Raw genomic sequence first — 26,683 nt, forward strand, 5'->3', positions numbered from 1 at the left:
CCTCCTTCCCCTCCCCTTCCCTTCCTATGGAGGGTTTGTGGTGAGAGCTTCCCCTTTGCTGGATGGGGACCCCACTGTTGGGTGCTGGCAGCACCCACAGGGCGACGGTGACAGTGGGGCTGGAATGGTGACACTGGGCTGGGTGATGGTGATACTGGGGCCGGAATGGTGACAATGGGAGTGGGTGATGGTGACTGGGGGGCTGGAATGGTGACACTGGGAGTGGGTGATGGTGACGGGTTGGGTGACAGCGGCACTGGGGCTGGGTGATGGTGACAGTGGGGCCGGAATGATGACAATGGGAGTGGGTGATGGTGACATTGGGGCGGAATGGTGACACTGGGGCTGGGTGATGGAGACTGTGGGGCCGGAATGGTGACACTGGGGCAGGGTGATGGTGACAGTGGTGCCGGAATGATGACAATGGGAGTGGGTGATGGTGACATTGGGGCGGAATGGTGACACTGGGGCTGGGTGATGGAGACTGTGGGGCCGGAATGGTGACACTGGGGCAGGGTGATGGTGACAGTGGGGCCGGAATGGTGACAATGGGAGTGGGTGATGGTGACAGTGGGGTCGGAATGGTGACACTGGGGCTGGGTGACGGTGACACTGGGGGTGGGTGATGGTGACAGTGGGACTGGAATAGTGACACTGGGTTGGGTGATGGTGACACTGGGTTTGGTGACGGTGACACTGGGCTGGGTGATGGTGACAGTGGGACTGGAATAGTGACACTGGGTTGGGTGATGGTGACACTGGGCTGGGTGACGCTGGCCCCGGCTGTTGGCTGGAGGAGGGGAAGTGCCGTGGGGTGGGTGAAGCCTCCGGCTTGGCCGCGGTCACCGTCCCCGGCTGCCACCCACCGGCCCCTTGCTGGCACCCGCTGCACCCATGGGTGTCCTCCTGCTCCTGCTCCTGCTCCGGACCCCAGCAGCAGGTGGGGGGGGGGGAATCTGTGGGGCGGGCAAGGGGCTGGGTGGGTTCATGGCAGTGGGGTTGGGAGCTTGGGATCACCCAAAGGAGAGTCCTGGAGGGTTCCGGGTGCCCCAATGGACGTCAGATCCACCCTGGACCCACTGCAATGGGGCTGACCCCATTGACCCCCCCCAATGGGGCTGAGCTTGGGGACCCCCCTTCACCCCCCCCAGAGGCCCTGATGGAGCCGGAGTTCTGCTACATCCTCGATGCCATCCTCTTCCTCTATGGCATCGTCCTCACCGCCATCTATTGCCGCCTCAAGGTGAGCATTGGGGGGACCCCCCCTATTTCTGGCCCTCTCCCCATGTTTTTCCCTCTGATTCCTGTGTTTTCCCCTCCTTTTTGGGGTGCCCCCCCCATTCCCGGCAGTTCAGCGTTTACCGAGCATCACAACAGGGAGCCACCAAAGAGGTAAGAGATTGGGGGGGGGGGAGGATGGATTGGGGGGACCCCCCTGTTCCCTAAGGAATGAGGGGTGCAGGGGGGGTGCCCATGTCCCGTTCCCCCCCCTTTGTCCCTTCATCTCTTTCTCTTTCATTTCCCATCAGCAGAAGGAAGAAGCCGTCTATGTTGTAAGTCACTTGGGGGGGGGGGTTTGGGATGTGACCCCCCCCAGCTGCTCTCCCTTATGGGGTCCCTGCACTGGGTTGAATGGGATCTTCCCCCACTGGGTTGAATGGGACCCCTCTTGCTATGGGGGGGGGACAGTGTTGAGGGGGGGCACAAACAACTTGTGACCCCCCCCCCTTGTCCCCCTTTTGTCCCATGCAGGGGCTCAGCAGTGAGGGCCAAGAGACCTACGAGACCCTCGAGATCAAAAGCTCCTGACCCCCCCCCACCCCCTTCTTTTCCCCCTGGAATTGGGGGGCGTTTGACCCCAAACCCCCATTGTGGGGCCGGGACCCCCGGAAATGGGGGGGGCTGTGTGCTGCTCCCCCCCCCGTGTCCCAGTAAAGCAGCACCACGTGTAAATAGGGCAGGGGGTCTGTAACTTGAGGGGGGGGGAGCTGGGGATGGGGATAGTGGCACCCATCGGGGGTGGACCCCAGAACCCCCCCCCAAACTCCCCCCCTCCCAAAACCCCCTAAGTCCACCCCCAAGACCCTCGTGAACCCCCCCAAAACTTCTGAACCTCCAAGACCTGGGACCTCGAAGGGGGAGACCCCAAAATCTGGGACCTCCAAGAGCTGGGACCCCCACATCTGGGACCCCCAATTCCGGGACCCCCAATTCCGGGACCCTCACATCTGGGACCCCCAATTCTGGGACCCCCAATTCTGGGACCCCCAATTCTGGGACCCCCAATTCCGGGACCCCCAATTCTGGGACCCTCACATCTGGGACCCCCAATTCTGGGATCCCCAATTCCGGCACACCCAATTTTGGGACCCTCACGTCTGGAACCCCGAATTCTGGGACCCCCACATCTGTGACCCCCAATTCTGGGACCCCCAATTCCGGGACCCCCAATTCTGGGACCCTCACATCTGAGACCCTCAATTCTGGGACCCCCACACCTGGGTTCCCCCCAACAAGAAGCCGGACCCCAACATCTGCGGTCGCGGTCCGCCGGTCCGCAAGGGGGAGACAAGCACCGCCCCGCGAACTGCGGCGCCGCCTGGCGGGAGAGCTGCGCAACTGCGCCATTAGGGGCGGGGCTTCGACGGGTGGGCGGGGCCTCGGCGGGTGGGCGGGGCGGGCGCGCCCCCTGGCGGAGGCGGAGCCGCGCAAAGATGGCGGCGGAGCTGGGGCCGGAGCCGGGCCCTGACCCGGAGCTGGAGGCGCTGCTCGAGAGTAAGGGGGGGGGAGAACGGAGGGGGAGGGCAGTGGGCAGGAGCGGTATGGGGGTGCTGTGGGGCTGGGGGAGGTCACTGGGGCGGGGGTCACTGGGGTGTAATCAGGCTGGGGGCATTGGGGTGTAATGGGGCTGGGGGTCACTGGGGAGTAATGGGGCTGGGGAGCATTGGGGTGTAATGGGGCTGGGGAGCATTGGGGTGTAATGGGGCTGGGGGTCATTGGGGTGTAATGGGGCTGGGGAGCATTGGGGTGTAATGGGGCTGGGGGTCACTGGGGTGTAATGGGGCTGGGGAGCATTGGGGTGTAATGGGCGTAACTGGGGGGCAGTGGGTCTCATTGGGGTGCATAGGGGGTCATTGTGGTGCAGAAGAGCTCATTGGGGTACAAGGAGATCATTAGGGTGTGGGTGGGCTCATTGGGGTGTACTGGGGCTCATTGGGGTACACTGAGGCTCATTGGGGTGCAGGGGTGTTCATTGGGGTGCAGGTGGGCTCATTGGGGTACAAGGGGCTCATTGGGGTGCAGGTGGGCTCATTGGGGTACAAGGGGCTCATTGGGGTGCAGGTGGGCTCATTGGGGTGCAGGGGTGTTCATTGGGGTGCAGGTGGGCTCATTGGGGTGCAGGGGGCTCATTGGGGTGCAGGTGGGCTCATTGGGGTGCAGGGGTGTTCATTGGGGTACAAGGGGCTCATTGGGGTGCAGGGGTGTTCACTGGTGTACGCTGGGGCTCATTGGGGTGCACTGGGGCTCATTGGGGTGTGGGGCCACCATTTGGGTGCCAAAACCTCCTTCCCCCCCCTGCCCCCCAGGTGCCTTGGATGACTTCGACAAAACCCGGCCCCCCCCTCCGCCTCCTGCCCCCGCTCCCGGCACCGCCACCGGCACCGATCCCTCTCCCAGCGACACCGCCAAGGTGAGCGCGGGGGGGGGAGCGGCTCCAGCCCCATAACCGGGGGGATCCCCCCACTTGTAGGGCCGGGGTTCCCCGCTCCCGTTGCTGCTGCCCCGTCCCCGTCCCCATCCCCGCCCGCAGGGGTCCCTGTTCGCGGCTCAGGAGCGCTTCTTCGAGGAGCTCTTCGAGGGGGACCTGGCGGCGCAGGCGGCGGCCGAGTTCGACCGCGCCATGCAGGAGCTGGCACGGGAGGAGCCGCAGCTGGTGGAGCAGTTCCAGAAGCTCTCGGAAGCCGCCGGCAGAGTCGGTGAGCACCAGGGATGGGCGTTGGGGTGCTAAGGGGGGTGCTGTGGTAGCACCGTAAGGGATGGGTTTAGGGGGTGCCCTCAATGGGGGTGTCGGTGGCTGTGCTGGTGCAGGCAGCGACGCGGCGTCGCAGCAGGAATTCACCTCCTGCCTCAAGGAGACGCTGAGCGGCTTGGCTAAGAACGCCAGCGACCTACAGGTACGGCTGCCCCATAGCGGGGTCCGTCCCATCCCATTCCCCCCATTGCTATGGGGTGCTCTGTGGTGCTATGGGGGTGATGCTGCCCACACAGGGCTCTTCGGCCTCGGAGGAGGAGGTGGCGAAGGCGCTGGAGGGGCTGGGGCTGGAGGAGGGCGATGGGGACGGCGAGGGCAGCGTCCTGCCCGTCATGAGGAGCATCATGCAGAGCCTGCTCTCCAAGGACGTGCTCTACCCCTCGCTCAAGGAGATCACTGAGAAGGTCTGGGGTTGGGGACACGCACACAGGGTGCCGGTGGGTTGGTGCCGGTGTCACCCGGTGCCGGTGGGACGGTACCGGTGTGGTGGTGCTGGTGGGTGATGTCAGTGAGCGGTACCAGTGTGACCCAGTGCTGCTGCGTACCCCCCTGGCAGTACCCTGAGTGACTCTGGTGTCACGGTGATGCCGGTGTCACCCAAGGCCGGTGGGTGACACCAGTGTGACCCAGTGCTGGTGGGACGGTACCAGTGTGATGGTGCTGGTGGGTGATGCCAATGAGTGGTACCTGTGTGACCCAATGCTGGTGTCATCCCCCCCTGGCATTACTTTGAATGATTCCGGTGTCATGGTGATGCCAGTGTCACCCAAAGCTGGTGGGTGATGTGGGTGGGAGATACTGGAGGGTGACACCAGTGTGACCCGGTGCTGGTGGGATGGTACCGGTGTGATGGTGCTGGTGGGTGATGTCAATGAGCGGTACCAGTGTGAGCCAGTGCTGGTGTTGTCCCCCCCTGCCAGTACCCTGAGTGACTCTGGTGTCACAGTGATGCCAGTGTCACCCAAGGCCAGTGGGTGACACCAGTGTGACCCAGTGCTGGTGTGTACCCCCCCGGCAGTACCCTGAGTGACTCCGGTGTCACGGTGATGCCAGTGTCACGGTGATGCCGGTGTCACCCAAGGCCGGTGGGTGACACCAGTGTGACCCGGTGCTGGTGGGACGGTACCGGTGTGATGGTGCTGGTGGGTGATGCCAGTGAGTGGTACCTGTGTGACCCAGTGCTGGTGTCATCCCCCCCCCCCGGCAGTACCCTGAGTGACTCTGGTGTCATGGTGATGCCAGTGTCACCCAAAGCCGGTGGGTGATGTGGGTGGGGGACACCGGAGGGTGACACCAGTGTGACCCAGTGCTGGTGGGACGGTACTGGTGTGGTGGTGTTGGTGGGTGATGCCAATGAGTGGTACCTGTGTGACCCAGTGCTGGTGTTGTCCCCCCCCTGCCAGTACCCTGAGTGACTCTGGTGTCACGGTGATGCCAGTGTCACCCAAGGCTGGTGGGTGATGTGGGTGGGGGATACTGGAGGGTGACACCAGTGTGACCCAGTGCTGGTGGGACGGTACCAGTGTGATGGTGCTGGTGGGTGATGCCAATGAGTGGTACCAGTGTGACCCAGTGCTGGTGTCGTCCCCCCCCGGCAGTACCCTGAGTGACTCTGGTGTCACGGTGATGCCAGTGTCACCCAAGGCTGGTGGGTGATGTGGTGGGGGAAACTGGAGGGTGACACCAGTGTGACCCGGTGCTGGTGGGACGGTACCGGTGTGGTGGTGCTGGTGGGTGATGTCAGTGAGTGGTACCAGTGTGACCCAGTGCTGGTGTCGTCCCCCCCCAGCAGTACCCTGAGTGACTCCGGTGTCATGGTGATGCCGGTGTCACCCAAGGCCGGTGGGTGACACCAGTGTGACGCGGTGCTGGTGGGTGACACCGGTGTTGTGGTGCTGGTGGGACCGGTGATGGTGCCCCTATAGTACCATGAGTGGTTCTGGCGCTGGTGGCACCGGTACCGCTGGGAGGCACTGGTGCCACTGGTACTGGTGTGTCCCAGCACTGTGACCAGTACCAGTGGGTGGTGCTGGTGGCACCGGTACCGCTGCAAGGTGCTGGTGTGACCGGTACCACTGGGTCGCAGCGCTGTGACTGGTCCCGGTGGGAGGCGCTGGTGTCACCGGTACCCGCTGGGAGGCGCTGGTGTCACCGGTACCACTGGGGGGCTCCGGTATCACCGGTCCCACTGGGAGGCGCTGGTGTCACCGGTACCGATGGGGGCGCTGGTGTCACCGGTCCCGCTGGGGGGCGCTGGTGTCACCGGTTCCGCTGGGGGGCGCTGGTGTCACCGGTACCGCTGGGGGGCGCTGGTGTCACCGTTACCGGTGGGGGGCGCTGGTGTCACCGGTACCGCTGGGGGGCGCTGGTGTCACCGGTACCGCTGGGGGGCGCTGGTGTCACCGTTACCGCTGGGGGGCGCTGGTGTCACCGGTCCCGCTGGGGGGCGCTGGTGTCACCGGTCCCGCTGGGGGGCGCTGGTGTCACCGGTCCCGCTGGGGGGCGCTGGTGTCACCGGTCCCGCTGGGGGGCGCTGGTGTCACCGGTACCGCTGGGGGGCGCTGGTGTCACCGGTCCCGCTGGGGGGCGCTGGTGTCACCGGTGCCGCTGGGGGGCGCTGGTGTCACCGGTCCCGCTGGGGGGCGCTGTTGTCACCGGTCCCGCTGGGGGGCGCTGGTGTCACCGGTCCCGCTGGGGGGCGCTGGTGTCACCGTTACCGCTGGGGGGCGCTGTGTCCCGTCCGCTGGGTGGCACTGGTGTCACCGGTACCACTGGGGGGCGCTGGTGTCACCGGTCCCGCTGGGAGGCGCTGGTGTCACCGGTGCCGCTGGGGGGCGCTGGTGTCACCGGTCCCGCTGGGGGGCGCTGGTGTCACCGGTCCCGCTGGGAGGCGCTGGTGTCACCGGTCCCGCTGGGTGGCGCTGGTGTCACCGGTCCCGCCGGGCGCTGGTGTCACCGGTCCCGCTGGGGGGCGCTGGTGTCACCGGTCCGCTGGGGGGCGCTGGTGTCACCGGTCCCGCTGGGGGGCGCGTCACCGGTCCCGCTGGGGGGCGCTGGTGTCACCGGTCCCGCTGGGCGCTGTGTCACCGGTACCCGGGGCTGGTGTCACCGGTCCCGCTGGGGGGCGCGTGTCACCGGTCCGTGCGGGGCGCTGGTGTCACCGGTACCACTGGGGGCGCTGGTGTCACCGGTCCCGCTGGGCGCTGGTGTCACCGGTACCACTGAGGGGCGCTGGTGTCACCGGTACCACTGAGGGGCGCTGGTGTCACCGGTACCCGCTGGGGGGCGCTGGTGTCACCGGTCCCGCTGGGGGGCGCTGGTGTCACCGGTACCGCTGGGGGGCGCTGGTGTCACCGGTGCCGCTGGGGGGCGCTGGTGTCACCGGTCCCGCTGGGGGGCGCTGGTGTCACCGGTACCACTGGGGGGCGCTGGTGTCACCGGTCCCGCTGGGGGGCGCTGGTGTCACCGGTCCGGGCGCTGGTGTGGTTGGGGGGCGCTGGTGTCACCGGTCCCGCTGGGGGGCGCTGGTGTCACCGGTACCCTGGGGGGCGCTGGTGTCACCGGTCTGGGGGCCTGGTGGTTGGGGGGGTGGGGCGCTGGTGTCACCGGTCCTGGGGGCGCTGGTGTCACCGGTCCCGCTGGGGGGCGCCGCTGGTGTCACCGGTCCCACTGGGGGGCGCTGGTGTCATCGGTCCCACTGGGAGGCGCTGGTGTCACCGGTACCACTGGGTGCTGGTGTCACCGTTCCGCTGGGGCGCTGGTGTCACCGGTCCCGCTGGGGGGCGCTGGTGTCACCGGTCCCGCTGGGGGGCGCTGGTGTCACCGGTCCCGCTGGGGGGCGCTGGTGTCACCGTTACCGGTGGGGGGCGCTGGTGTCACCGTTACCGCTGGGGGGCGCTGGTGTCACCGTTACCGGTGGGGGGCGCTGGTGTCACCGTTACCGCTGGGGGGCGCTGGTGTCACCGTTACCGGTGGGGGGCGCTGGTGTCACCGGTCCCGTTGCGGGGCGCTGGTGTCACCGGTCCCGCTGGGGGGCGCTGGTGTCACCGGTCCCGCCGGGTCGCCGCCTGTGACCGGCGCTGTCCCCGCAGTACCCGGAGTGGCTCCAGCGGCACGGGGCCGCGCTCCCGGCCGAGCAGTACGAGCGGTACCGGGCCCAGCTCCGCGTCATGGCCCGCATCTGCCGGCAGCTGGAGGGGGAGCGGCCCGGGGAGGGCGAGGAGGAGCGGAGGCAGCGCTTCGAGAGCCTCCTGGGGCTCATGCAGCAGGTGCGGACCCACAGAGACCCACAGAGACACCCATAGACACACATAGACACACATAGACCCACATAGAGACCCCCGTAGACACACATAGACCCCCATAGAGACCCCCATAGACACACATAGACACACAGAGACACCCATAGACACACATAGACACACATAGACCCCCATAGAGACCCCCGTAGACACACATAGACCCCCATAGAGACCCCTGACACACATAGACACCCCATAGACACACATAGACCCCCATAGAGACCCCCGTAGACACACATAGACACACATAGATCCCCATAGACACACATAGACCCCCATAGAGACCCCCATAGACCCCCATAGACACACATAGACCCCCATAGACCCACATAGACACCATGAGACCCCCATAGACCCCCATAGACACACATAGACCCCCATAGATCCTCATATACACACATAGACACACATAGAACCCCACAGAGACCCACAGAGACACCCATAGATACACATAGACACACATAGACCCCCATAGATCCCCATAGACACACATAGAGATCCCCAGAGACACCCATAGACACACATAGACCCCCATAGATCCCCATAGACACCCATAGACCCCCCCAGAGACACCCATAGACACCCATAGACCCCCATAGATCCCCATAGACACACATAGACACCCATAGAGACCCCCAGAGACACCCACAGACCCACATAGACCCCCATAGACCCCCATAGAGACCCCCAGAGACACCCACAGACCCCCATAGACACCCCCAGAGACACCCACAGCCCCACATAGACCCCCAGAGACACCCCCAGAGACACCCATAGACCCACATAGACCCCCATAGAGACACCCACAGACCCCCATAGACATACATAGACACACATAGACCCCCATAGAGACCCCCAGAGACACCCATAGACCCCCATAGAGACCCCCAGAAACACCCATAGATCCCCATAGACATACATAGACCCCCATAAGGACCCCAGAGATGCCCACAGACCCTCATAGACACACATAGACCCCCATAGAGACCCCCCACAGACCCCCATAGACACACATAGAACCCCATAGAGACCCCCATAGACCCCCATAGACACACATAGACCCCCTTAGGGACCCCCAGAGACAGATACAGACACCCACCAACATACATAGACACCCACAGAGACCCCAGAGACACCCCCAAACACACCTCCATAGGCACCCCCAGAGACCCTGGGACACCCATAGAGACACCCAGAAACAGACACCCCATAGACACCTATAGAGACACCCACAGAGACAAGCACCCCATAGACACCTATAGACAGACACCCATAGAGATACCCAGAGACACCCCCAGAGACCCCATAGACACCCATGGACACCCCATAGACACCCCCAAAGAGACCCCCAGAGACCCTGGAACACCCATAGAGACACCTAGAGACACCCCGTAGACACCCATAGAGACACCCACAGAGACAGACACCCCATAGACACCCATAGAGACACCCACAGACACCCATAGAGACCCCATAGACACCCATAGGGATATGCAGAGACCCCATAGACACCCCCAGAAACCCTGGGACCCCCATAGAGACCCCCATAGAGACCCTGGGACACCCTTTGAGACACCCAGAACCACCCTGAACCCCCCCCCCAAGGCACCCTGACCCCCCCCATGCACTCCCCAACCCCTTTTGCACCCAGAACCACCCTGACCCCCCCGAGACACCCCCAAAAAGACCCTGCCCCGCCCATGCCCTTCACCCCCCCCCATTGACCCCCCTGTGTCCCCCCCCCCAGCTGCAGGACCTGGGGCACCCACCCAAGGAACTGGCCGGGGAGACGGTGAGTGCCATGGGGGGGGGGGCACCCCTAGGTTTTGGGGGGGGGGGGGGGGGCCCTGCGGACCCCCCCCCCTTTGAGCACCCAGACCCCATCTGACCCCCGCCCCCCCCCCGTTCCCCCCGGCAGCCCCCCGGGTTCAACATGGAGCTGCCGGGGGGGGAGCAGTGCAGCCTCATGTAGGGGACCCCCCCCCCCAAGAGGAGGAGGAGCCATCCCGCACCGGGGGGGGGCTGCTGGGGGTCATGGGGGGTGCACCCCCCTCCCCCAACCGGACAATGGGGACGTGTGTGACCCCCCCCTCGATGGCCCCAATAAAGGTGTTGGTGAGGGTGATGGTGCCTGGAGGGGGAAAGGGGGGCAGGATGGGGGGGGGGCACATGGAGACCCTACAGGAACATGGAGGGGCACACTAATAACATGGGGGGGCAGTGATAACGGGGGGCACCAATAACATGGGGGGGCAGTGTAACGGGGGGGCAAACCAACATGGGGGGGCAGTGATAACGGGGGGGCAACTAACAAATGGGGGGCACAAGGAGGCCCTACAATAACATGGGGGGGTCAGAAGGAGATCCTACAATAAATAGCACATGGACCCCACAATAACATGGGGGGGCACACTAATAACATGGGGGGGGCAAATAACATGGGGGGGCACTAATAACATGGGGGGGCACATGGAGACCAAACTGGGGGCAACAATAACATGGGGGGGCAACTAATAACATGGGGGGCACATGGAGACCCTACAATAACATGGGGGGGCACACAAATAACATGGGGGGGGCACTAATAACATGGGGGGTCACAAGCAGACCCTACAATATCATGTGGGGGGGCACATGGAGACCCTACAATAACATGGGGGGGGGCACTAATAACATGGGGGGCACAAGGAGACCCTACAATAACATGGGGGGGGCACAAGGAGACCCTACAATAACATGGGGGGGCACTAATAACATTGGGGGGTCACAGGGAGACCCTACAATAACATGGGGGGGGGCACATGAAGACCCTACAATAACTCTAAAGGGGGGAGGGGGGGGGAGTCGGGGTCACCGTTGCCATGACGACCGCGATGTCGGGCCTCTGTCGCGCGGGTGTCGCGCAGCAGCTTTTCCCTCCCTCCCTCCCCCCCTCCGTTGCCGTAAAGCGCGGCGGCGGTGCCGTAAGGCGAGCGGCGGAGGCGGCGCAGTAAGATGGCGGCGGCGGGGCCTGCAGCCGGGGCCCGAGCAGCGGCCGCTGCCCCCTGCGCCTGAAGGGAGCCGGCACCGCGGGACCGGGTGCGTGCGGGCCCCCCCCCGCCGTCCGAGTCCCTCCGGGCCCCACCGGCGGCTCCGGTATCCCGGTCCGCGGGGGTAACGGGGGGGGGGGTTCCGAGAGGCCTTCGGGGGAGGCGGTGGCAGCGGCAGCGTCCGTAGGCCCGGGGGTCAGCGGGCATGGGGGGGGCCTCGCTGAGGCCTGAAGGGCGCTGGGCCTCTGGGGGGGGGCGGCCCTGCTGCTTTGGGGGGGGTCCTTCCTGCACCCGAGGGGGTCTTTGCCCCTTTAAGGGGGTCCGTGCTGCTTTGGGGGCCGTGCTTGTGCCTCTGGAGGGGGTCCCTTCTGTGTCCTGTGGGGTTTCTTCCCCTTTAAGGGGGATCCTTGTGCCTTTGGGGGGGTCCCTTCTGGGTCCTGAGGGGTTTCTCTCCCTTTAAGGGGAATCCTTGTGTCTTTGGGGGGGTCCCTTCTGGGTCCTGAGTGGTTTCTCCCCCTTTAAGGGGGGTCCCTGTGCCTTTGAGGTGGGCGCTGTTTTACCCCCAGGGCAGGTTCCTGTTGCCCCAAAGGGCTTAAAAGGGGTCGGGGGCTTCCCTCCTCCCCCAGGATCCGGGGGTTCCCTCCTGTCCCTGTCACTTTTGTGGTGTCTTTGTCTCTTAGGAGGGTGCTGAGGGTCTGGGCCCATCCCCCCCCCCCCCCCGGGCTCCTTCCCAGGTGCCACCGTCAGGCCCCAACCCCTGTCCCTTGTCCCCATCCTCATCCCAGGACAGATCCCGTTGTCCCTGGGGGGTTCCCGAGGGAGCAGGGGCTCGGTCCCTGCTTTAACCTCTTGTTCCCATCAGCTGCCAAGGAGCTCCCAGCCCTTGTTCCTGCAGCCCCGTGCAGGTGAGTGGGATCCATAGGGTTTGCTCCTATGGGATTCTCCTAGCTGGTTGGGCTTTCCTTGCCCTTGGGAAGCCAGGAGCATCCATCCTGCTGGGAGCTGGATGGGGAAGGCAGTGCTTGTGAGCTGGGGGTAAATGCAACGGGAGCGGGGTCACGGCATTCCCTGTGCCTGGAATGGTGCTGCTGAGGCCTGCGGGCCCTGTGGAGCAGAGAGGATGGAGGGAAGGGTGGAGGATGGAGGGATGCACTCATGGATGCAGCAGAGCAGCGAGGTACCGGAGCTGGTTGCTTCATGGAGCAGGGCCTGTGTCCCTCAGGCTCCCAGCCTTACAGGTTGGGATGGAGCTCGGGATGGAAGGCATGGCCTCCTGTTGGGGTTGATGCTGCTGGTTTGGGGTCTGGAGCCTGATCCCAGTGGCTGTGATGCACAGAGCGGTGTTTTCCAGGTGCTGGGAGCTCTGATCCAACCCAGACGTTGCCTCCAGGTGCTGAGTGCATCCCAGCCCCATGGTCCCATCACCTCCCCTTGGTGGAGGCTGAGGCAGAGCAAAGGGCACAGAACCTGCTTTCCTCCTCTTAGCAGAGCCCTCAGGGGAGGGACTGGGGGTGCTGGGTGAGGAGAAGCTCCCCATGAGCCATCAGAACCGCCCTGGGTGCTGGGAGCATCCCCCCTGCCCCGCATCCTGCATCCAGCTCTGGGGCAGCAGCACCAGAGGGACATGGAGCTGCTGCGAGGGCTGGAGCAGCTCCCATAGGAGCCAGGCTGAGAGAGCTGGGCTGGGGCAGCCTGGAGAAGAGAAGGCTCCTGAAGGGGAGAGCTCAGAGCAGCTCCAGAGCCTAAAGGGGCTGCAGGGAACCTGGAGAGGGGCTTGGGGCAAGGGATGCAGGGACAGGGCAAGGGGAATGGCTTGAACCTGCTCGAGGGGAGACTGAGCTGAGCTCTTAGGCAGAAGCTCTTCCCTGTGAGGGTGCTGAGGCGCTGGCACAGGGTGCCCAGAGAAGCTGTGGCTGCCCCATCCCTGGCAGTGCTCAAGGCCAGGTTGGAGCATCCTGCTCCAGTGGAAGGACCTGGAGGAGCTTTCAGGTCCCTTCAGCCCACACTGTCTCTGTCCCCACAGGCTGAGCGCTCCCGATCCCACCATGTCGGACAGAGGCAGCAGCATGGACGGGAAGACAGACATCGTGAACGGTAAGGCCACGGTGACGGCCACCCCCTTATGCCCCCCCCCAGTGCCCCCATGTCCCCTCATGGGGTGTGTGCGTACCCACAGGCAGCTTGTCCAGCAGCCCCGAGGAGATGTCAGCAGAGGAGGGCCGGGAAACCTCCTCGGGCATCGAGGTGGAGGCCTCAGACCTGAGCCTGAGCCTCACGGGTGACGACGTGGGGCCCAACCGCGCCAGCATGGAGACGAGCCGGGACACGGACACGGAGAGCTCGGCCGAGGAGAAGGACTCGGACAGCATGGATGACACCGGTCACTACTCCATCACCGAGGAGAGCCGGGCCCTGGACCGCTCGCCCTCGGATGAGGAGGAGGAGGAGGAGGAAGAGGAAGAGGAGGAGGAGCAGCGAGCGCAGCGCCGAGCCCAACGCAAGCGCACCAACCACGAGCAGGACTCGTCGGACGACGAGCAGGCTCTGGAGGAGTGGGTGTCCTCGGAGACATCGGCGCTACCGCGGCCGCGCTGGAGGGCGATCCCGGCGCTGCGGCACCGCGAGCTGGGCTCCAGCAACCGCTTCGTGCACGAGGCCTGCGGGGCCCGGGTCTTTGTGCAACGCTTCCGCCTGCAGCACGGCCTCGAGGCCCACACCGGCTGCGTTAACACCCTGCACTTTAACCAGCGCGGCACCTGGCTGGCCAGCGGCAGCGACGACCTCCGCGTCGTCGTCTGGGACTGGGTGAGGAGGAGGCCGGTGCTGGAGTTTGAGAGTGGTCACAAGAGCAACGTGTTCCAGGTGAGGAGGAGATGGGGGATGGAATGGGTTGGGAAGGGCCTCCGGTTCCATCCATGCTATGGGAAGGGATGATTCACACTGGAGCGAGCCCCTGTGTCCAACCTGGCCTTGAGCACTGCCAGGGATGGGGCAGCCACAGCTTCTCTGGGCACCCTGTGCCAGCGCCTCAGCACCCTCACAGCAAGGAACTTCCTCATCTCTAGGCTGAACTTCCCCTGTTCCACTTTGAACCCATCACCCCTTGTCCTGTCATTATAAGATCATAGAATGCTGGAATGGTTTGGGTTGGAAAGGACCTTAAGGGCATCCAGTTCCAACTCCCTGCATCCAATTCCAACCCCAATGGGCAGGGATGTTTCCCATTAGAGATCCACTGTGGTGGGGCAGAAACCTGCTTTAGAAGCCCCAAATTCCAGCTGGATGATGGGGCAGGAGGAAGGTGCTGGTGAGAACCCTCAAAACCCATCAGGGTGCCCTAAAATCCCCCCCAGGCCCCATGAGCTTCCCTCTTCCCACCCCTCCAGCGTGTCCATGCCATGGATCCCATCTCCCTATCTTAGCCAGGATGGAGTTGGGGATGTGCAGCCATTCCCTATGGATCTAAGCTCATGGAGGGGGTGCTGGCAGAGATGCTGCCCTCGCTTGAAGGCCCCTTGCTCCCTTCCAGGCCAAGTTCCTGCCCAACAGCGGTGACTCCACGCTGGCCATGTGTGCCCGGGACGGGCAGGTCCGTGTGGCCGAGCTCTCAGCCACCCAGTGCTGCAAGAACACCAAGCGGGTGGCCCAGCACAAGGGAGCCTCGCACAAGGTGAGCCCTGGGGGGGACCCCCAAAACACACCCCGGGGTCCTCCCTCCTGGCTCTGAGGGTGTCGGGGGCTCCGGTTACCGGTTGTTGGGGGGGGACAAAGGGGGTCTCGCCACGTTGTTGGGTGAAAAGGGGACCAATGGCCAAGTCTTTATCTTCCAGCTGGCCCTAGAACCGGATTCTCCATGCACTTTCCTATCGGCAGGTGAAGATGCTGTCGTCTTCACCATCGACCTGAGACAAGACCGGCCTGCCTCGTGAGTGGTGTCCTTCCTGTTCCCATCCCCAGGGATGCTCCACAGGGAGATCCGGGCTCTAGGGGGGGGATTTGGCCAAAGAGGGCTGTGGGTTCTGCTGGTTTTGTGCCTGTTTGATGGGCAGCAAGTGGGCAAAGGGGTGTTTTGAGGCTGTTGAACAACGTTGGCTTCCCCAGGGGCAGCCTGGGTGTGGATCCTTCCCTGGGAATGTGGTGGGACAATGGGATGGGTTGAAGGGAGAAGCTGCCCCATCCCTGGCAGTGCTCAAGGCCAGGCTGGACATAGGGGCTTGGAGCATCCTGCTCCAGTGGAAGGGGTCCTTGCCCATTGCAGGGGTTGGAGCTGGATGAGCTTTAAGGTCCCTTCCAACCCAACCCATTCCATGATTCTGGGAGCCTGGCTCATTGGCCAAGGGATTTGAACCCCCTGGGATGGGATCAAGCTCAGACAGGGAACAGCAACACCCCCCTGCAGGGTCCAGCACCGTTTCCACCTGCATTTGGTCTCTGGTGCTTTTCCAGTCTCATTTTGGAGATGCTCTAAACGCAAAGCTTTGGTGTTTGGGTTCATTCCTCCATGCGAATACTTTTGCCTGGAGCTTTCCCTGTTTCATCAGCAGAACAAAAACCCCACCGGGGCCTTTCCAAACCTTTAATCCCAGTATTTGTGTCCCTGGAGCTGAAATATGGAGCTCCTGAGGGAAAGGGGAGGATGGGATTGTGTGAAATGTGGGCATTGTTACAACGAGATGGGTGAGGGGAAGAGAGCAGCAAAGCGCTTCTGCCCTGGCATCCATCCCACGCTGCCTGTGCAGCTCCTGCTGTCCCAGCTGGAGCCTGCTTGGAACTGGGGGTGGTTTTGTTGGTGGTGGTGGTGGTGTTGGGTTGTTATTGTTCTTGTGCATCTCTTCAAGGAAACTGGTGGTGACCAAGGAGAAGGAGAAGAAGGTGGGTCTCTACACCATCTACGTCAACCCGGCCAACACCTACCAGTTTGCTGTGGGGGGCAGAGACCAGTTCATCCGGTGAGTCCAGCCAGTAACCCCGCCTGGTGCTAAGGGATGGGCTGCACTTAATGCTTCCAAACCCCAGGAGCACGGGGTGGGATTGGGTGGGCTTTAAGGTTGGAGCAACCTGGTCTAATGGGAGCTGTCCTTGCCTGGGGGAATGGGGTGGATCAGGAGGAGCTTTAAGGCCCCTTCCACCCAAACCCTTCCATGGTTTGAGGATTAAAAGAAGAGGATTTGGATCCTTTGAGGTTTAGCCCCGGATCTGCTCTGCTGGGATGCATCCATGGGGATTAAGGCTCACTGACTGCCTCGGTTCCAAGCGCTGCAAGTGCCAGCCACCGTTCCCAGTGATCCCACCCACATCCCAGCTCCCTGTGGTGTCAGCCACGGCAACGCTCCCCATGGGCTCACAGCCTGCTCAACGCTGGGGGCCTTGCTCAGAACCAGCCCATGGCATCAGAGCAGTGGCAAAGGAAGAGTAGGGGGGGGACATGGAGCTGCTTTGGCCCAGGTTCCAGGCAGATCCATCCATCCTTACCCATCTTCCCATAGGATTTATGACCAGAGGAGGATAGATGAGAACGAGAACAACGGCGTCCTCAAGAAGTTCTGCCCACACCACTTGGTAAGGACCAAGAGCCCTCGGTAGCAGGAGCAAACGGCTCTGCCTTTGCTTCAATCCTTGTTCCAAAGCTCCCAAAGGCTCTGGGGTGGCTGGGGCCATGCCCATAGCTTGCTGTTGGGAGCGTGTTGAGCTCCCAGTATGGGGGTGAGGAGGATGAGGAGGAAGCAGAGGTCTCTGCTCTCCCCAGGTGAACAGCGAGTCCAAAGCCAACATCACCTGCCTGGTCTACAGCCACGATGGCTCTGGTGAGTGACCGCAGCACTGGTGGTGGTGGTGGTGGTGGTGGTGATGGGGGGGTCAGCACCTCCATGTGCTGACACCATCTCTCCCGTCCCCCCCCAGAGCTCTTGGCCAGCTACAACGATGAGGACATTTACCTCTTCAACTCCTCCCACAGTGATGGGGCCGAGTACATCAAGAGGTACAAGGGACACCGCAACAACGCCACGGGTAAGGGCAGGACCCCCCCCTCCCCTCCTCCCCACCTATAGGGGGCATTCCCAGCTTCTGGTGAATTCCTGCTGCTCCCAAGGCTTGGGTTTCCTTCCCAAATCCCCTCCACACAAACTCTTCCCGGATGGAATTATGATGGTGGGGATGGAAGAGCCGCACTGGGAACACTGGAAGCTCTCCAGCAGGGATGGGATTCCCATTGGGAATGGCGCCCAGCTCCCGCTGGCCTCACCCCGTGCCCGTTTCCCTCTTCCCCAAGTGAAAGGGGTGAATTTCTACGGCCCCAAAAGCGAGTTCGTGGTGAGCGGCAGCGACTGCGGCCACATCTTCCTGTGGGAGAAGTCCTCCTGCCAGATCGTGCAGTTCATGGAGGGCGACAAGGGCGGAGTGGTGAGTGCCAGCTCCTCCTGCTCCCAGCCCTGCCTCCAGCCCCTTCCCATCCCCTGGCTCCAGCCCCTTCCCATCCCCTGGATCCAGCCCCTTCCCATCCCCTGGCTCCTGCTCCATTCCCATCCTCTTGATCCAGCCCCATTCCCATCCCCTGGCTCCAGCCCCTTCCCATCCCCTGGCTCCAGCCCCTTCGCATCCCCTGGCTCCAGCCCCTTTGCATCCCTGGATCCAACCCATTCCCATCCCCTGGCTCCAGCCCCTTCCCATCCCCTGGCTCCAGCCCCTTCCCATCCCCTGGCTCCAGCCCCTTCTCATCCTCTTGATCCAGCCCCATTCCCATCCCCTGGCTCCAGCCCCTTCCCATCCCCTGGCTCCAGCCCCTTCCCATCCCCTGGCTCCAGCCCCTTCCCATCCCCTGGCTCCAGCCCCTTCCCATCCTCTTGATCCAGCCCCTTCCCATCCCCAGGCTCCAGCCCCTTCCCATCCTCTTGATCCAGCCCCTTCCCATCCCCTGGCTCCAGCCCCTTCCCATCCCCTGGCTCCAGCCCCTTCCCATCCTCTTGATCCAGCCCCATTCCCATCTTCTTGATCGAGCCCCATTCCCATCCCCTGGCTCCAGCCCCTTTGCATCCCTGGATCCAACCCATTCCCATCCAAGGCTCCAGCCCCTTCCCATTCCCATCCCCTGGATCCAACCCCTTCCCATTCCCTGGCTCCAGCCCCTTCCCATCCTCTTGATCCAGCCCCATTCCCATCCCCTGGCTCCAGCCCCTTCCCATCCTCTTGATCCAGCCCCTTCCCATCCCCTGGCTCCAGCCCCTTCCCATCCCCTGGATCCAGCCCCTTCCCATCCTCTTGATCCAGCCCCTTCCCATCCCCTGGCTCCAGCCCCTTCCATCCTTGATCAGCCCCTTCCCATCCCCTGGCTCCAGCCCCTTCCCATCCCCTGGATCCAGCCCCTTCCCATCCTCTTGATCCAGCCCCTTCCCATCCTCTGGCTCCAGCCCCTTCCCATCCCCTGGCTCCAGCCCTTTCCCGTTTGCCACCACAGGGAGAGCCATGGGGTCCATGCATGGTGTTGCCTCCATCCCATGCCTGGGGGCTCCTGGTTGGGGGGCAAGGGGGGACCTCACTGCCGTGCTTCTGCCTCATCCAGGCACCCACATCCCGATGGATCCCAGCACCAGGGTCCCTCACACTCACCCTAAAGGGGGTCCTGCCTTGGGAGGGGACATTGGGGCACCCATGAGGGGGGGCCACAATGGACACGATCCCCCCCCATCCCATCCTTGCAGGTGAACTGCCTGGAGCCCCATCCCCACCTCCCCGTCCTGGCCACCAGCGGCCTGGACCACGACGTCAAGATCTGGGCACCCACAGCCGAGACCCCCACGGAGCTGACGGGGCTCCGAGAGGTGAGAGCAGCACCCAGCACCCTTTTAATGATGGGGGGCAGGTCCCTTTTAACCCATTTGACCCCCCCCAATTCCTGCAGGTGATCAAGAAGAACAAGCTGGAGCGGGATGAGGACAGCCTGCACCACACTGACATGTTCGACAGCCACATGCTCTGGTTCCTCATGCACCACCTCCGCCAGCGCCGCCACCACCGTGTAGGTGCTATGGGGGTGTCTCTATGTGCCCCCCCCGGTGCCAATTCACCCCATTTTTATGTACCCCCCCTTCTCCATCAGCGCCGCCGGGAGCCCGGAGCCCCGGATGCAGACTCGGATGAGTCCCCCAGCTCCTCGGACACATCGGATGAGGAGGAGGAAGGCCCGGACCGGGTGCAGTGTATGCCATCGTGAGCCCCCCCCCACCTCCAAACCGGACCCCCCCCTTTCCTCCCCATCAGCACCGCAGTGTTGGGGGGTGGGGGGGGTGTTTGCCACGCACCACCCCCACTAACACATGGAGCTTTGGATTGACTTAAAGCCCCCCCCATCCATCCTCACCCCCCCCCCATCCCATGGCACAGCCTCACCCCCAGCACTTTGGGGGGGGTGTGTGTGATTTTTATACTAATGTGCCCCCCCTTTTATCCTGCTTTTGGAGAGGGGGGGGGAACCCAGCCCTTAGCCCCTCTCCCACTTTTTGGGGGGGGGGGAGCATCCTCCCCTTGTGCTCTTCAGGGCTCTGCCCCCCCCCACTAAGGGTGTGAGGGGGGGGGGATACATGGGGGTGCCCCCCCCATTGCCCCTCATTGGGGGTGGGGAGAGGGGGGGGGGGTTGCAGAGCGCTGCTTGTCTGGTTTGTACATATCAGTGATTTGCACTTGGTGTGGCCCCCCCCAAGCCCCCCCCCCCACTTCTCCCCTCCCCCCCCAGCCTTTTTCTGTTGCTTTGACAGAGATTGAGTGGTTTATGGGGTGGGGGAGGAGGGGGATTGGGGGGGTTATGGGGGGGGGGTCACTGTTAGAGGCCTAATTTTATATGTGTTCAACCCCCCCCCCGTGGGGAATCGATTGTAAGAGTTGAATCTATATTATATATAAATGCAATAAAGCAGCCAAGAGAGGCCCCGTGTCCCCCCCTGTGCCCCCCCCATGCTCCCCCTTTATCTCCTCCCATTTATAAGCTTGGGGGGGGGGGGTTGAAGCAGGGACCCCAATAATGGGGGTCACTCTGTGTGTACCCCCCCCTATATCCCAGCAAGGTGGGGGGGGGTAAGAGCCAATGAAAAGGGGGGGCGCGGGGGGGGCGGGTTTTAGCTTTTATTAAATAAAATATATTAACATAAACTCTGCAGTGCCCCCCCCCCCGGGTTAGTAGCTAGAGCTGACCCCAACCCCCCCCAATACACACACACACACATTGGGGGGGGGCTGACCTCCCCCCCCCCTACCAGCATGGCACTGGGGGGGCTCATTTTCCACCCCCCCCCCCCTTTCCAATGTCAGTCTATCAGGGCCCCCCTTCAAAGTGGGGGTTTGGGGGTGTCCCCCCCCCTTTGCCCATCACCTGCGTCAGGGCTCTCACTGTGCCCCCCCCTCATCACCTCCTGCTTCATTCATCTCCATCCTCCAGGGGGGGTCAATGGGGAACCCCCCCCCCAAACCTGCTCCTCGCCTCCCTCCCGACCTGCCCCGTCCTTCATCCCTGTGTGTGCCCCCCCCCCAACCAAGAGCCATGGGGGGGTCCCGGTGCTGTCACCCCCCCCCTGCCCCCCAGCTATGGGGGGAGGGGGAGGGGTTGGGGGTCCCCTGGGAATAGCAAAGCGCCCCCCCCCCCATCACACACACACGGCCCCCCCGGGGGGGGGTGTTAAGACTTGGTTAGTGACAGTGGTGCCCCCCCCCTCCCCTCCCCCCCCAGGGCCGGAGGGTGGGGGCGGGGTGGGAATTGGGGGGGGGGAGGGGCACAGCCTCCATTCAGCTCCTCCTCCTCCTGCCCCGCCCCCCCTCAGGCTTTCTTGGGGGGGGGCGCCAGTTTGATGATCTCCTCCTCCGATGGCTGCCGGATGATGTCTGCGGGGGGGGGGGGTTAAAGGGGAGCTCCCCCCCCCATTGGCACCATGGGGGGGTCCCTGCCCCTATGGGGGCTCTGTGGTGGGGGGGTCCCTGCTCTCATGGAAGGTTCCTGTCCCTATGGAATGTGCTTGTGCCCATGGAGGGGCCCTGTCCCTATAGGATGCCCCTGTCCCCATAGCGGGTCCCTGTTCCTATGGGTGTCCCTGTTCCCATGGGATGACCCTGTTCCCATGAGGTGTCCCAGTCCCTATGGATATCCCTGTCCCTATGGAGGGTCTCCTTCCCTATGGGGTGCTCCTGCCCCCATGGGGCGTCCCTGTCCCCATGGGTGTCCCTATTCCCATGGGATGAGCCTGTTCCTATGGGGTGTCCCTGTCCCTATGGGTGTCCCTGTCCCAGTGTGGGGTTCCTGTACCCATGGATGCCCCTGTCCCCATGGGGTATCCCTGTCCCCATGGATAACCCCGTCCCCATGGATAACCCCATCCCCATGGATGTTCCCATGGATGTCCCTTTCCCCGTGGGTGTCCCTATTCCCATGGGATGACCCTGTCCCCATGGATGTCCCTGTCCCCATGGATGCCCCTGTCCCCATGGGGTTTCCCTGACCCCATAGATGTCCCTGTCACAATGTGAGGTCCCCATCCCCATGGATGCCCCTGTCCCCATGGATGCCCCCTGTCCCCATGGGGTTTCCCTGTCCCCATGGATGTCCCTGTCACAATGTGGGGTCCCCATCGCATGGATGCCCCCTCTCCCCATGGATGCCCCTGTCCCCATGGGGTTTCCCTGTCCCCATAGATGTCCCTGTCACAATGTGGGGTCCCCATCCCCATGGATGCCCCTGTCCCCATGGATGCCCCTGTCCCCATGGATACCCCTGTCCCCATGGATGCCCCTGTCCCCATGGGGTTTCCCTGTCCCCATGGATGTCCCTGTCACAATGTGGGGTCCGCATCCCCATTTTCCCCATGGATGCCCCTGTCCCCATGGATGCCCCTGTCCCCATGGATGCCCCTGTCCCCATGGGGTTTCCCCATCCCCATGGATACCCCTGTCCCCATGGATACCCCTGTCCCCATGGATGCCCCTGTCCCCATGGGGTTTCCCCATCCCCATGGATACCCCTGTCCCCATGGATACCCCTGTCCCCATGGGGTTTCCTGTCCCCATGGATACCCCTGTCCCCATGGATACCCCTGTCCCCATGGATGCCCCTGTCCCCATGGATGCCCCCTGTCCCCATGGGGTTTCCCTGTCCCCATGGATGCCCCTGTCCCCATGGGGTGTCCCTGTCCCCATGGATGCCCCTGTCCCCATGGGGTTTCCCTGTCCCCATGGATGCCCCTGTCCCCATGGATGCCCCCTGTCCCCATGGATGCCCCTGTCCCCATGGATGCCCCTGTCCCCATGGGGTTTCCCTGTCCCCATGGATGCCCCTGTCCCCATGGATGCCCCTGTCCCCATGGATGCCCCTGTCCCCATGGATGCCCCTGTCCCCATGGATGCCCCTGTCCCCATGGGGTGCCCCTGTCCCCACGGATGCCCCCGTGCCCTCACCCTTGTACTTCTTGGCGCTGGGGATGCGCGTGAGCTTCGTGTCCACCTCGTCCTCCTCCGAGATCTTGAGCACGTGGGTCCGGTACCGCACGACCGTGGTGAGCAGGTCCGGGCGGCGCGAGATCTCGAAGATGTGCTCCACGTACGAGAGCGTGTCTGGGGGACGGGGACCGCGTCAGCGGGGCGCCGTGGGGCAGGGGGACACCGTGGGGATGGGGACACAGTGGGACAGGGACACCATGGGGCAGGGGGACACCGTGGGGATGGGGACACCATGGGGCAGGGACACCGTGGGGCAGGGGGACACCGTGGGGATGGGGACACAGTGGGACAGGGACATTGTGGGGATGGGGACACAGGGATGGGATGGGACCAAGGGGTGGCACTGGGACAGGGACATGAACCAGGAGAGGGGATGTGGGAGACCTGGACAGGGAAGAGTGGGGGGACCAGGATGGGGATGGGACTGGATGCCAGGGCAGGGGATGAGAGTTGGTGACCAGGGCAGGGAAAATGGATGGGACCAGGATGGGGATGGGACCAGATGCTGGGGCCAGGGGATGAGAGATAGTGACCAGGACAGGGAAAAGGGATGGGACCAGGATGGGGATGGGATTAGGATGGGGATGGGATCAGGATGGGGATGGGACCAGGATGGGGATGGGATCAGGATGGGGATGGGACCAGGATGGGGATGGGATCAGGATGGGGATGGGATCAGGATGGGGATGGGACCAGGATGGGGATGGGACCAGGATGGGGATGGGGAGGGGAGACAGAGCAGGACAAGGGCAGTAGCCAGTGACCGGGAGAGGAGGTGTGGGTGGGATGGAGAATGGGGATGGGAGCCCAGCGATCAGGGCCAGGACCGGGAGAGGGACCAAGGCACGAGGCCGGGGCCGGGTCCCACCTGGTCCCAGCTTGCCGTGCTTCTCCAGGAAGCTGAACCAGTGGTGGCCGGTGGCGATGGCCTCGCTCTCGCCGCTGGGGATGTCCTCCTTGCAGGCGGACTTGAGCTGCTCCAGGTCCTCGGCCGTGATGTTCTGGGCCAGCTCCTCCAGGAGGCTGCGGTACTCGGCCATGGCTGCGCCCAGCAGCGTCAGGAGCTGCCCGGCCGCAGCCCACACGCGTGTGTCACCCCCCAACATGTGTGTGTCTGTGTGTCACCCCCCAACATGTGTGTGTCACCCCCCAACACGTGTGTGTCACCCCTCAACACGTGTGTGTCACCCCCCAACATGCATGTGTGTGTGTGTGTATGTCATCCCCCAACATGTGTGTCACCCCCAACATGCGTATGTGTGTGTCATCCCCCAACATGTGTGTGTTGTGTGTGTGTGTGTGTGTGTGTGTTGTGTGTGTGTGTGTGTTGTTTGTGTGTTGGTTGTGTGTGTCACCCCCCAACACGTGTGTGTGTCATCCTCCAACACGTGTGTGTCACCCCTCAACACGGGTGTGTGTATGTCATCCCCAACACGTGTCTGTCACCCCTCAACATGCATGTGTGTGTATGTCGTCCCCCAACACGTGTGTCATCCCCCAACACGCGTGTGTCACCCCTCAACATGCGTGTGTGTGTGTCATCCCCCAAGACGTGTGTGTCACCCCCCAACATGCATGTGTGTGTGTATGTCATCCCCCAACACGTGTGTCATCCCCCAAGACGTGTGTGTCACCCCCAACATGTGTGTGTGTATGTCATCCCCCAAAACGTGTCACCCCCCAACATGCATGTGTGTGTGTGTCATCCCCAACACGTGTGTGTCACCCCTCAACATGCATGTGTGTGTTCCCACGTGCATGTGTGCCCAACACATGTGTCACCCCAACGTGGGTCACCCCCTAACATGCATGTGTGTGTTCCCACATGCATGTGTGCCCTACACGTTTGTGTCACCCCCCAACACGCTTCCCGCTCCACTGGCCCATGACTCATGTGATGGTCATGGGATATGACAGGGATGGGGGGGGGGGGAACCCTTCCTGGCCTCGCACCCCCCCATCAGGTCTGACCCCCTCCCCCTACAGCAAACAGGGTCCATGGGGGGGTTGGTGTGTGTATAAGGGGGAGGGTCACCCCTATCTCCTGTTGCTCCTCGGTCCCCATGGCAACCGCTGCCACCCACCCTAGGGATGCGGTTGCCGTGGCGATCGCAGCATCCCGCTGCCCTATAGTGACACCCGTGGGTGCTATGGGGGGGGGTGCGTGTGTGTTTGTATGGGGGGGAAGGGGGCACCCCACAAGGGATACACATGGAAGTGTGTGTGTGGGGGGAACAGAGGACACATGGACACATGGACACACGGACACAGACACGTGCACGCATGCGCACCCCCCCCCCAATAAACACCCCCCTGCACCCGCACGTGCGCACACGCGTGCACCACGCTCACACTCACATGTCACCCCCCCCCCCCCCGTGTCCACCGCCCCCCCCACAGCGTGTCCGGCCCCTTTAAGGCCGCCGATGACTCAGCCCTTGGCCGGACGTTGGGTCCTTCCGGGAGGGGGGGGGACAGGGGGGGGGATGGGGATGGGGATGGGGGATGGGCTCCCCAGCCCCCCCCCCCCACGCCGTGGCTGCGTGCCCATTCCCAGGCTCCAACGGTGGGGGGGGGGGGATGGGGGATGCCCAACCCCACCCCCCCCACCCGTGGGACCCCCCCCTGCCCATTCACTGTTCCCATGCAAATCGCCTCATGAATATTCATCGAGGGGCGGGGCCTCGCGGGGCCCTTTCATAGGGAAGGGTGGGGGGCGATTAATCCCCCCCGTGTTGTGGTGGAGATAACAGGGCGAGATTAATCCCCCCCCCCCACACCCCCTTAAATCCCCCCCTATGGGCACAAGGGGCCTTTGTGTGCCCCCCGCGACACCGAGTCCCTGCCCCACGGAAGGGGGGGGCACACACACACGACACCCCCCGCTCTGTCCCCTGCCCGCAGCATCCCACATCTGGGGCACATCTGGGCCCCCCCCACATCACGTTCACGGTGTGGGGAGGGGGGGGGGAGTCCCCCCCGTGTCATGCGTGGGGACCGGCACCGGGTGGCACCGGGTGGAGCGCGGCCCCCCCCCCGCGCTGCGGGTCACGGGTTCGAGTCCCGGCACGGCGGGAAGAGGGAAGTGGGAGTGGGGGGGGTGGGGATCACGGAAGCGAGGGGGGGGTAACGGGAAGGGGGGGGTGCGGTTTGTTGGTACCGGAGCGGGGTGAACACCGCGGGACCGGGATCGGGATCGGGACCGGATGGAGGCGGCGGCCGCGGTCTCCATCTCCATCCGGCCCCGGTTCCGCTCCCGGTGGCCGCTCCCGATCCCATCCCGATCCCATCCCGATCCCATCCCGATCCCATCCCGATCCCGTCCCGTCCCGTCCATGCACTCACCGGCCGGTGCTGGCGGTGCCGGTGCCGTTGCAACCGCTCGGACGCTCTCGGTGCTGCCGCTCTGAGCAGCGGGGCGGGGCTTAACGGGGTGGGGGCCCTGCTGATGGGCGGGGCTTAATGGGGCGTGGTCAAGGGGGCGGGGCTTGGGAAGGGGTTTTGGGACAGGACCGGGTGAGCCCTTGCACGGGGATCGCTCAAGAAGGGGGCTCCTATGGGGGGCTCTTGCACGAGGGCTCTCTCCAGTCCCCCCCAGGGGACACATTGGGGATGTCAATGGCACCCACAGGGATGGGGCCATCGGAGCCGCCCTCATCCTCACGCCCTCACCCAGGTCTCAAACGTGGGTTTGAAGTTGGGCACCCCCAAAACACCCCCCCCCCCCGGACACACACCCTGCCCCCCCCCCCCCAGGCTCTGTGAGGGAGATGAAGGGGGGGGAGTGGGGAGGGTCCCCCCTCCTCCAGCGGGATTGAGGCCGCGGGGGGGTTGATCCGGTGGGATTA

At 63.8% G+C, this 26,683-nt stretch overlaps 4 protein-coding genes across 4 annotated transcripts; 3 read left to right on the top strand and 1 right to left on the bottom strand.

Moving 5' to 3' along the window:
• Positions 1-798: 798 nt before the first annotated feature.
• On the top strand, positions 799-1,817 carry FCER1G (Fc epsilon receptor Ig). Its single transcript, XM_061357522.1, has 5 exons — positions 799-940; positions 1,152-1,243; positions 1,351-1,392; positions 1,533-1,553; positions 1,753-1,817. Exons 1-5 carry the CDS (start codon positions 895-897, stop codon positions 1,807-1,809), a joined length of 258 nt encoding a protein of 85 aa, XP_061213506.1. The 5' UTR covers positions 799-894; the 3' UTR covers positions 1,810-1,817.
• Positions 1,818-2,706: 889 nt separating this feature from the next.
• On the top strand, positions 2,707-10,369 carry PEX19 (peroxisomal biogenesis factor 19). Its single transcript, XM_061357523.1, has 8 exons — positions 2,707-2,775; positions 3,588-3,691; positions 3,812-3,977; positions 4,090-4,175; positions 4,270-4,437; positions 8,125-8,301; positions 10,082-10,126; positions 10,253-10,369. The coding sequence occupies exons 1-8, from the start codon at positions 2,715-2,717 to the stop codon at positions 10,304-10,306; spliced, it is 861 nt and encodes a 286-aa protein (XP_061213507.1). The 5' UTR covers positions 2,707-2,714; the 3' UTR covers positions 10,307-10,369.
• Positions 10,370-12,148: 1,779 nt separating this feature from the next.
• DCAF8 (DDB1 and CUL4 associated factor 8) lies at positions 12,149-19,598 on the top strand. Its single transcript, XM_061357508.1, has 13 exons — positions 12,149-12,268; positions 13,387-13,457; positions 13,540-14,225; positions 14,893-15,033; positions 15,194-15,288; positions 16,202-16,312; positions 16,850-16,922; positions 17,110-17,167; positions 17,265-17,372; positions 17,635-17,765; positions 19,061-19,180; positions 19,261-19,377; positions 19,459-19,598. Exons 2-13 carry the CDS (start codon positions 13,409-13,411, stop codon positions 19,570-19,572), a joined length of 1,803 nt encoding a protein of 600 aa, XP_061213492.1. The 5' UTR covers positions 12,149-12,268; positions 13,387-13,408; the 3' UTR covers positions 19,573-19,598.
• Positions 19,599-21,107: 1,509 nt separating this feature from the next.
• Positions 21,108-26,301, bottom strand: PEA15 (proliferation and apoptosis adaptor protein 15). The gene is made up of 4 exons (XM_061357524.1): positions 26,181-26,301; positions 23,704-23,877; positions 22,794-22,949; positions 21,108-21,230 (listed from the first exon to the last, which is right to left on the bottom strand). The coding sequence occupies exons 2-4, from the start codon at positions 23,873-23,875 to the stop codon at positions 21,166-21,168; spliced, it is 393 nt and encodes a 130-aa protein (XP_061213508.1). The 5' UTR covers positions 23,876-23,877; positions 26,181-26,301; the 3' UTR covers positions 21,108-21,165.
• Between the last annotated feature and the right edge of the window lie 382 nt (positions 26,302-26,683).

This window comes from Neopsephotus bourkii, unplaced genomic scaffold (assembly GCF_033783945.1).
Source record: "Neopsephotus bourkii isolate Nb327-2 ecotype Australia unplaced genomic scaffold, CSIRO-AGI_Nbou_v1 NB_904, whole genome shotgun sequence".
NCBI lineage: Eukaryota > Metazoa > Chordata > Aves > Psittaciformes > Psittacidae > Neopsephotus > Neopsephotus bourkii.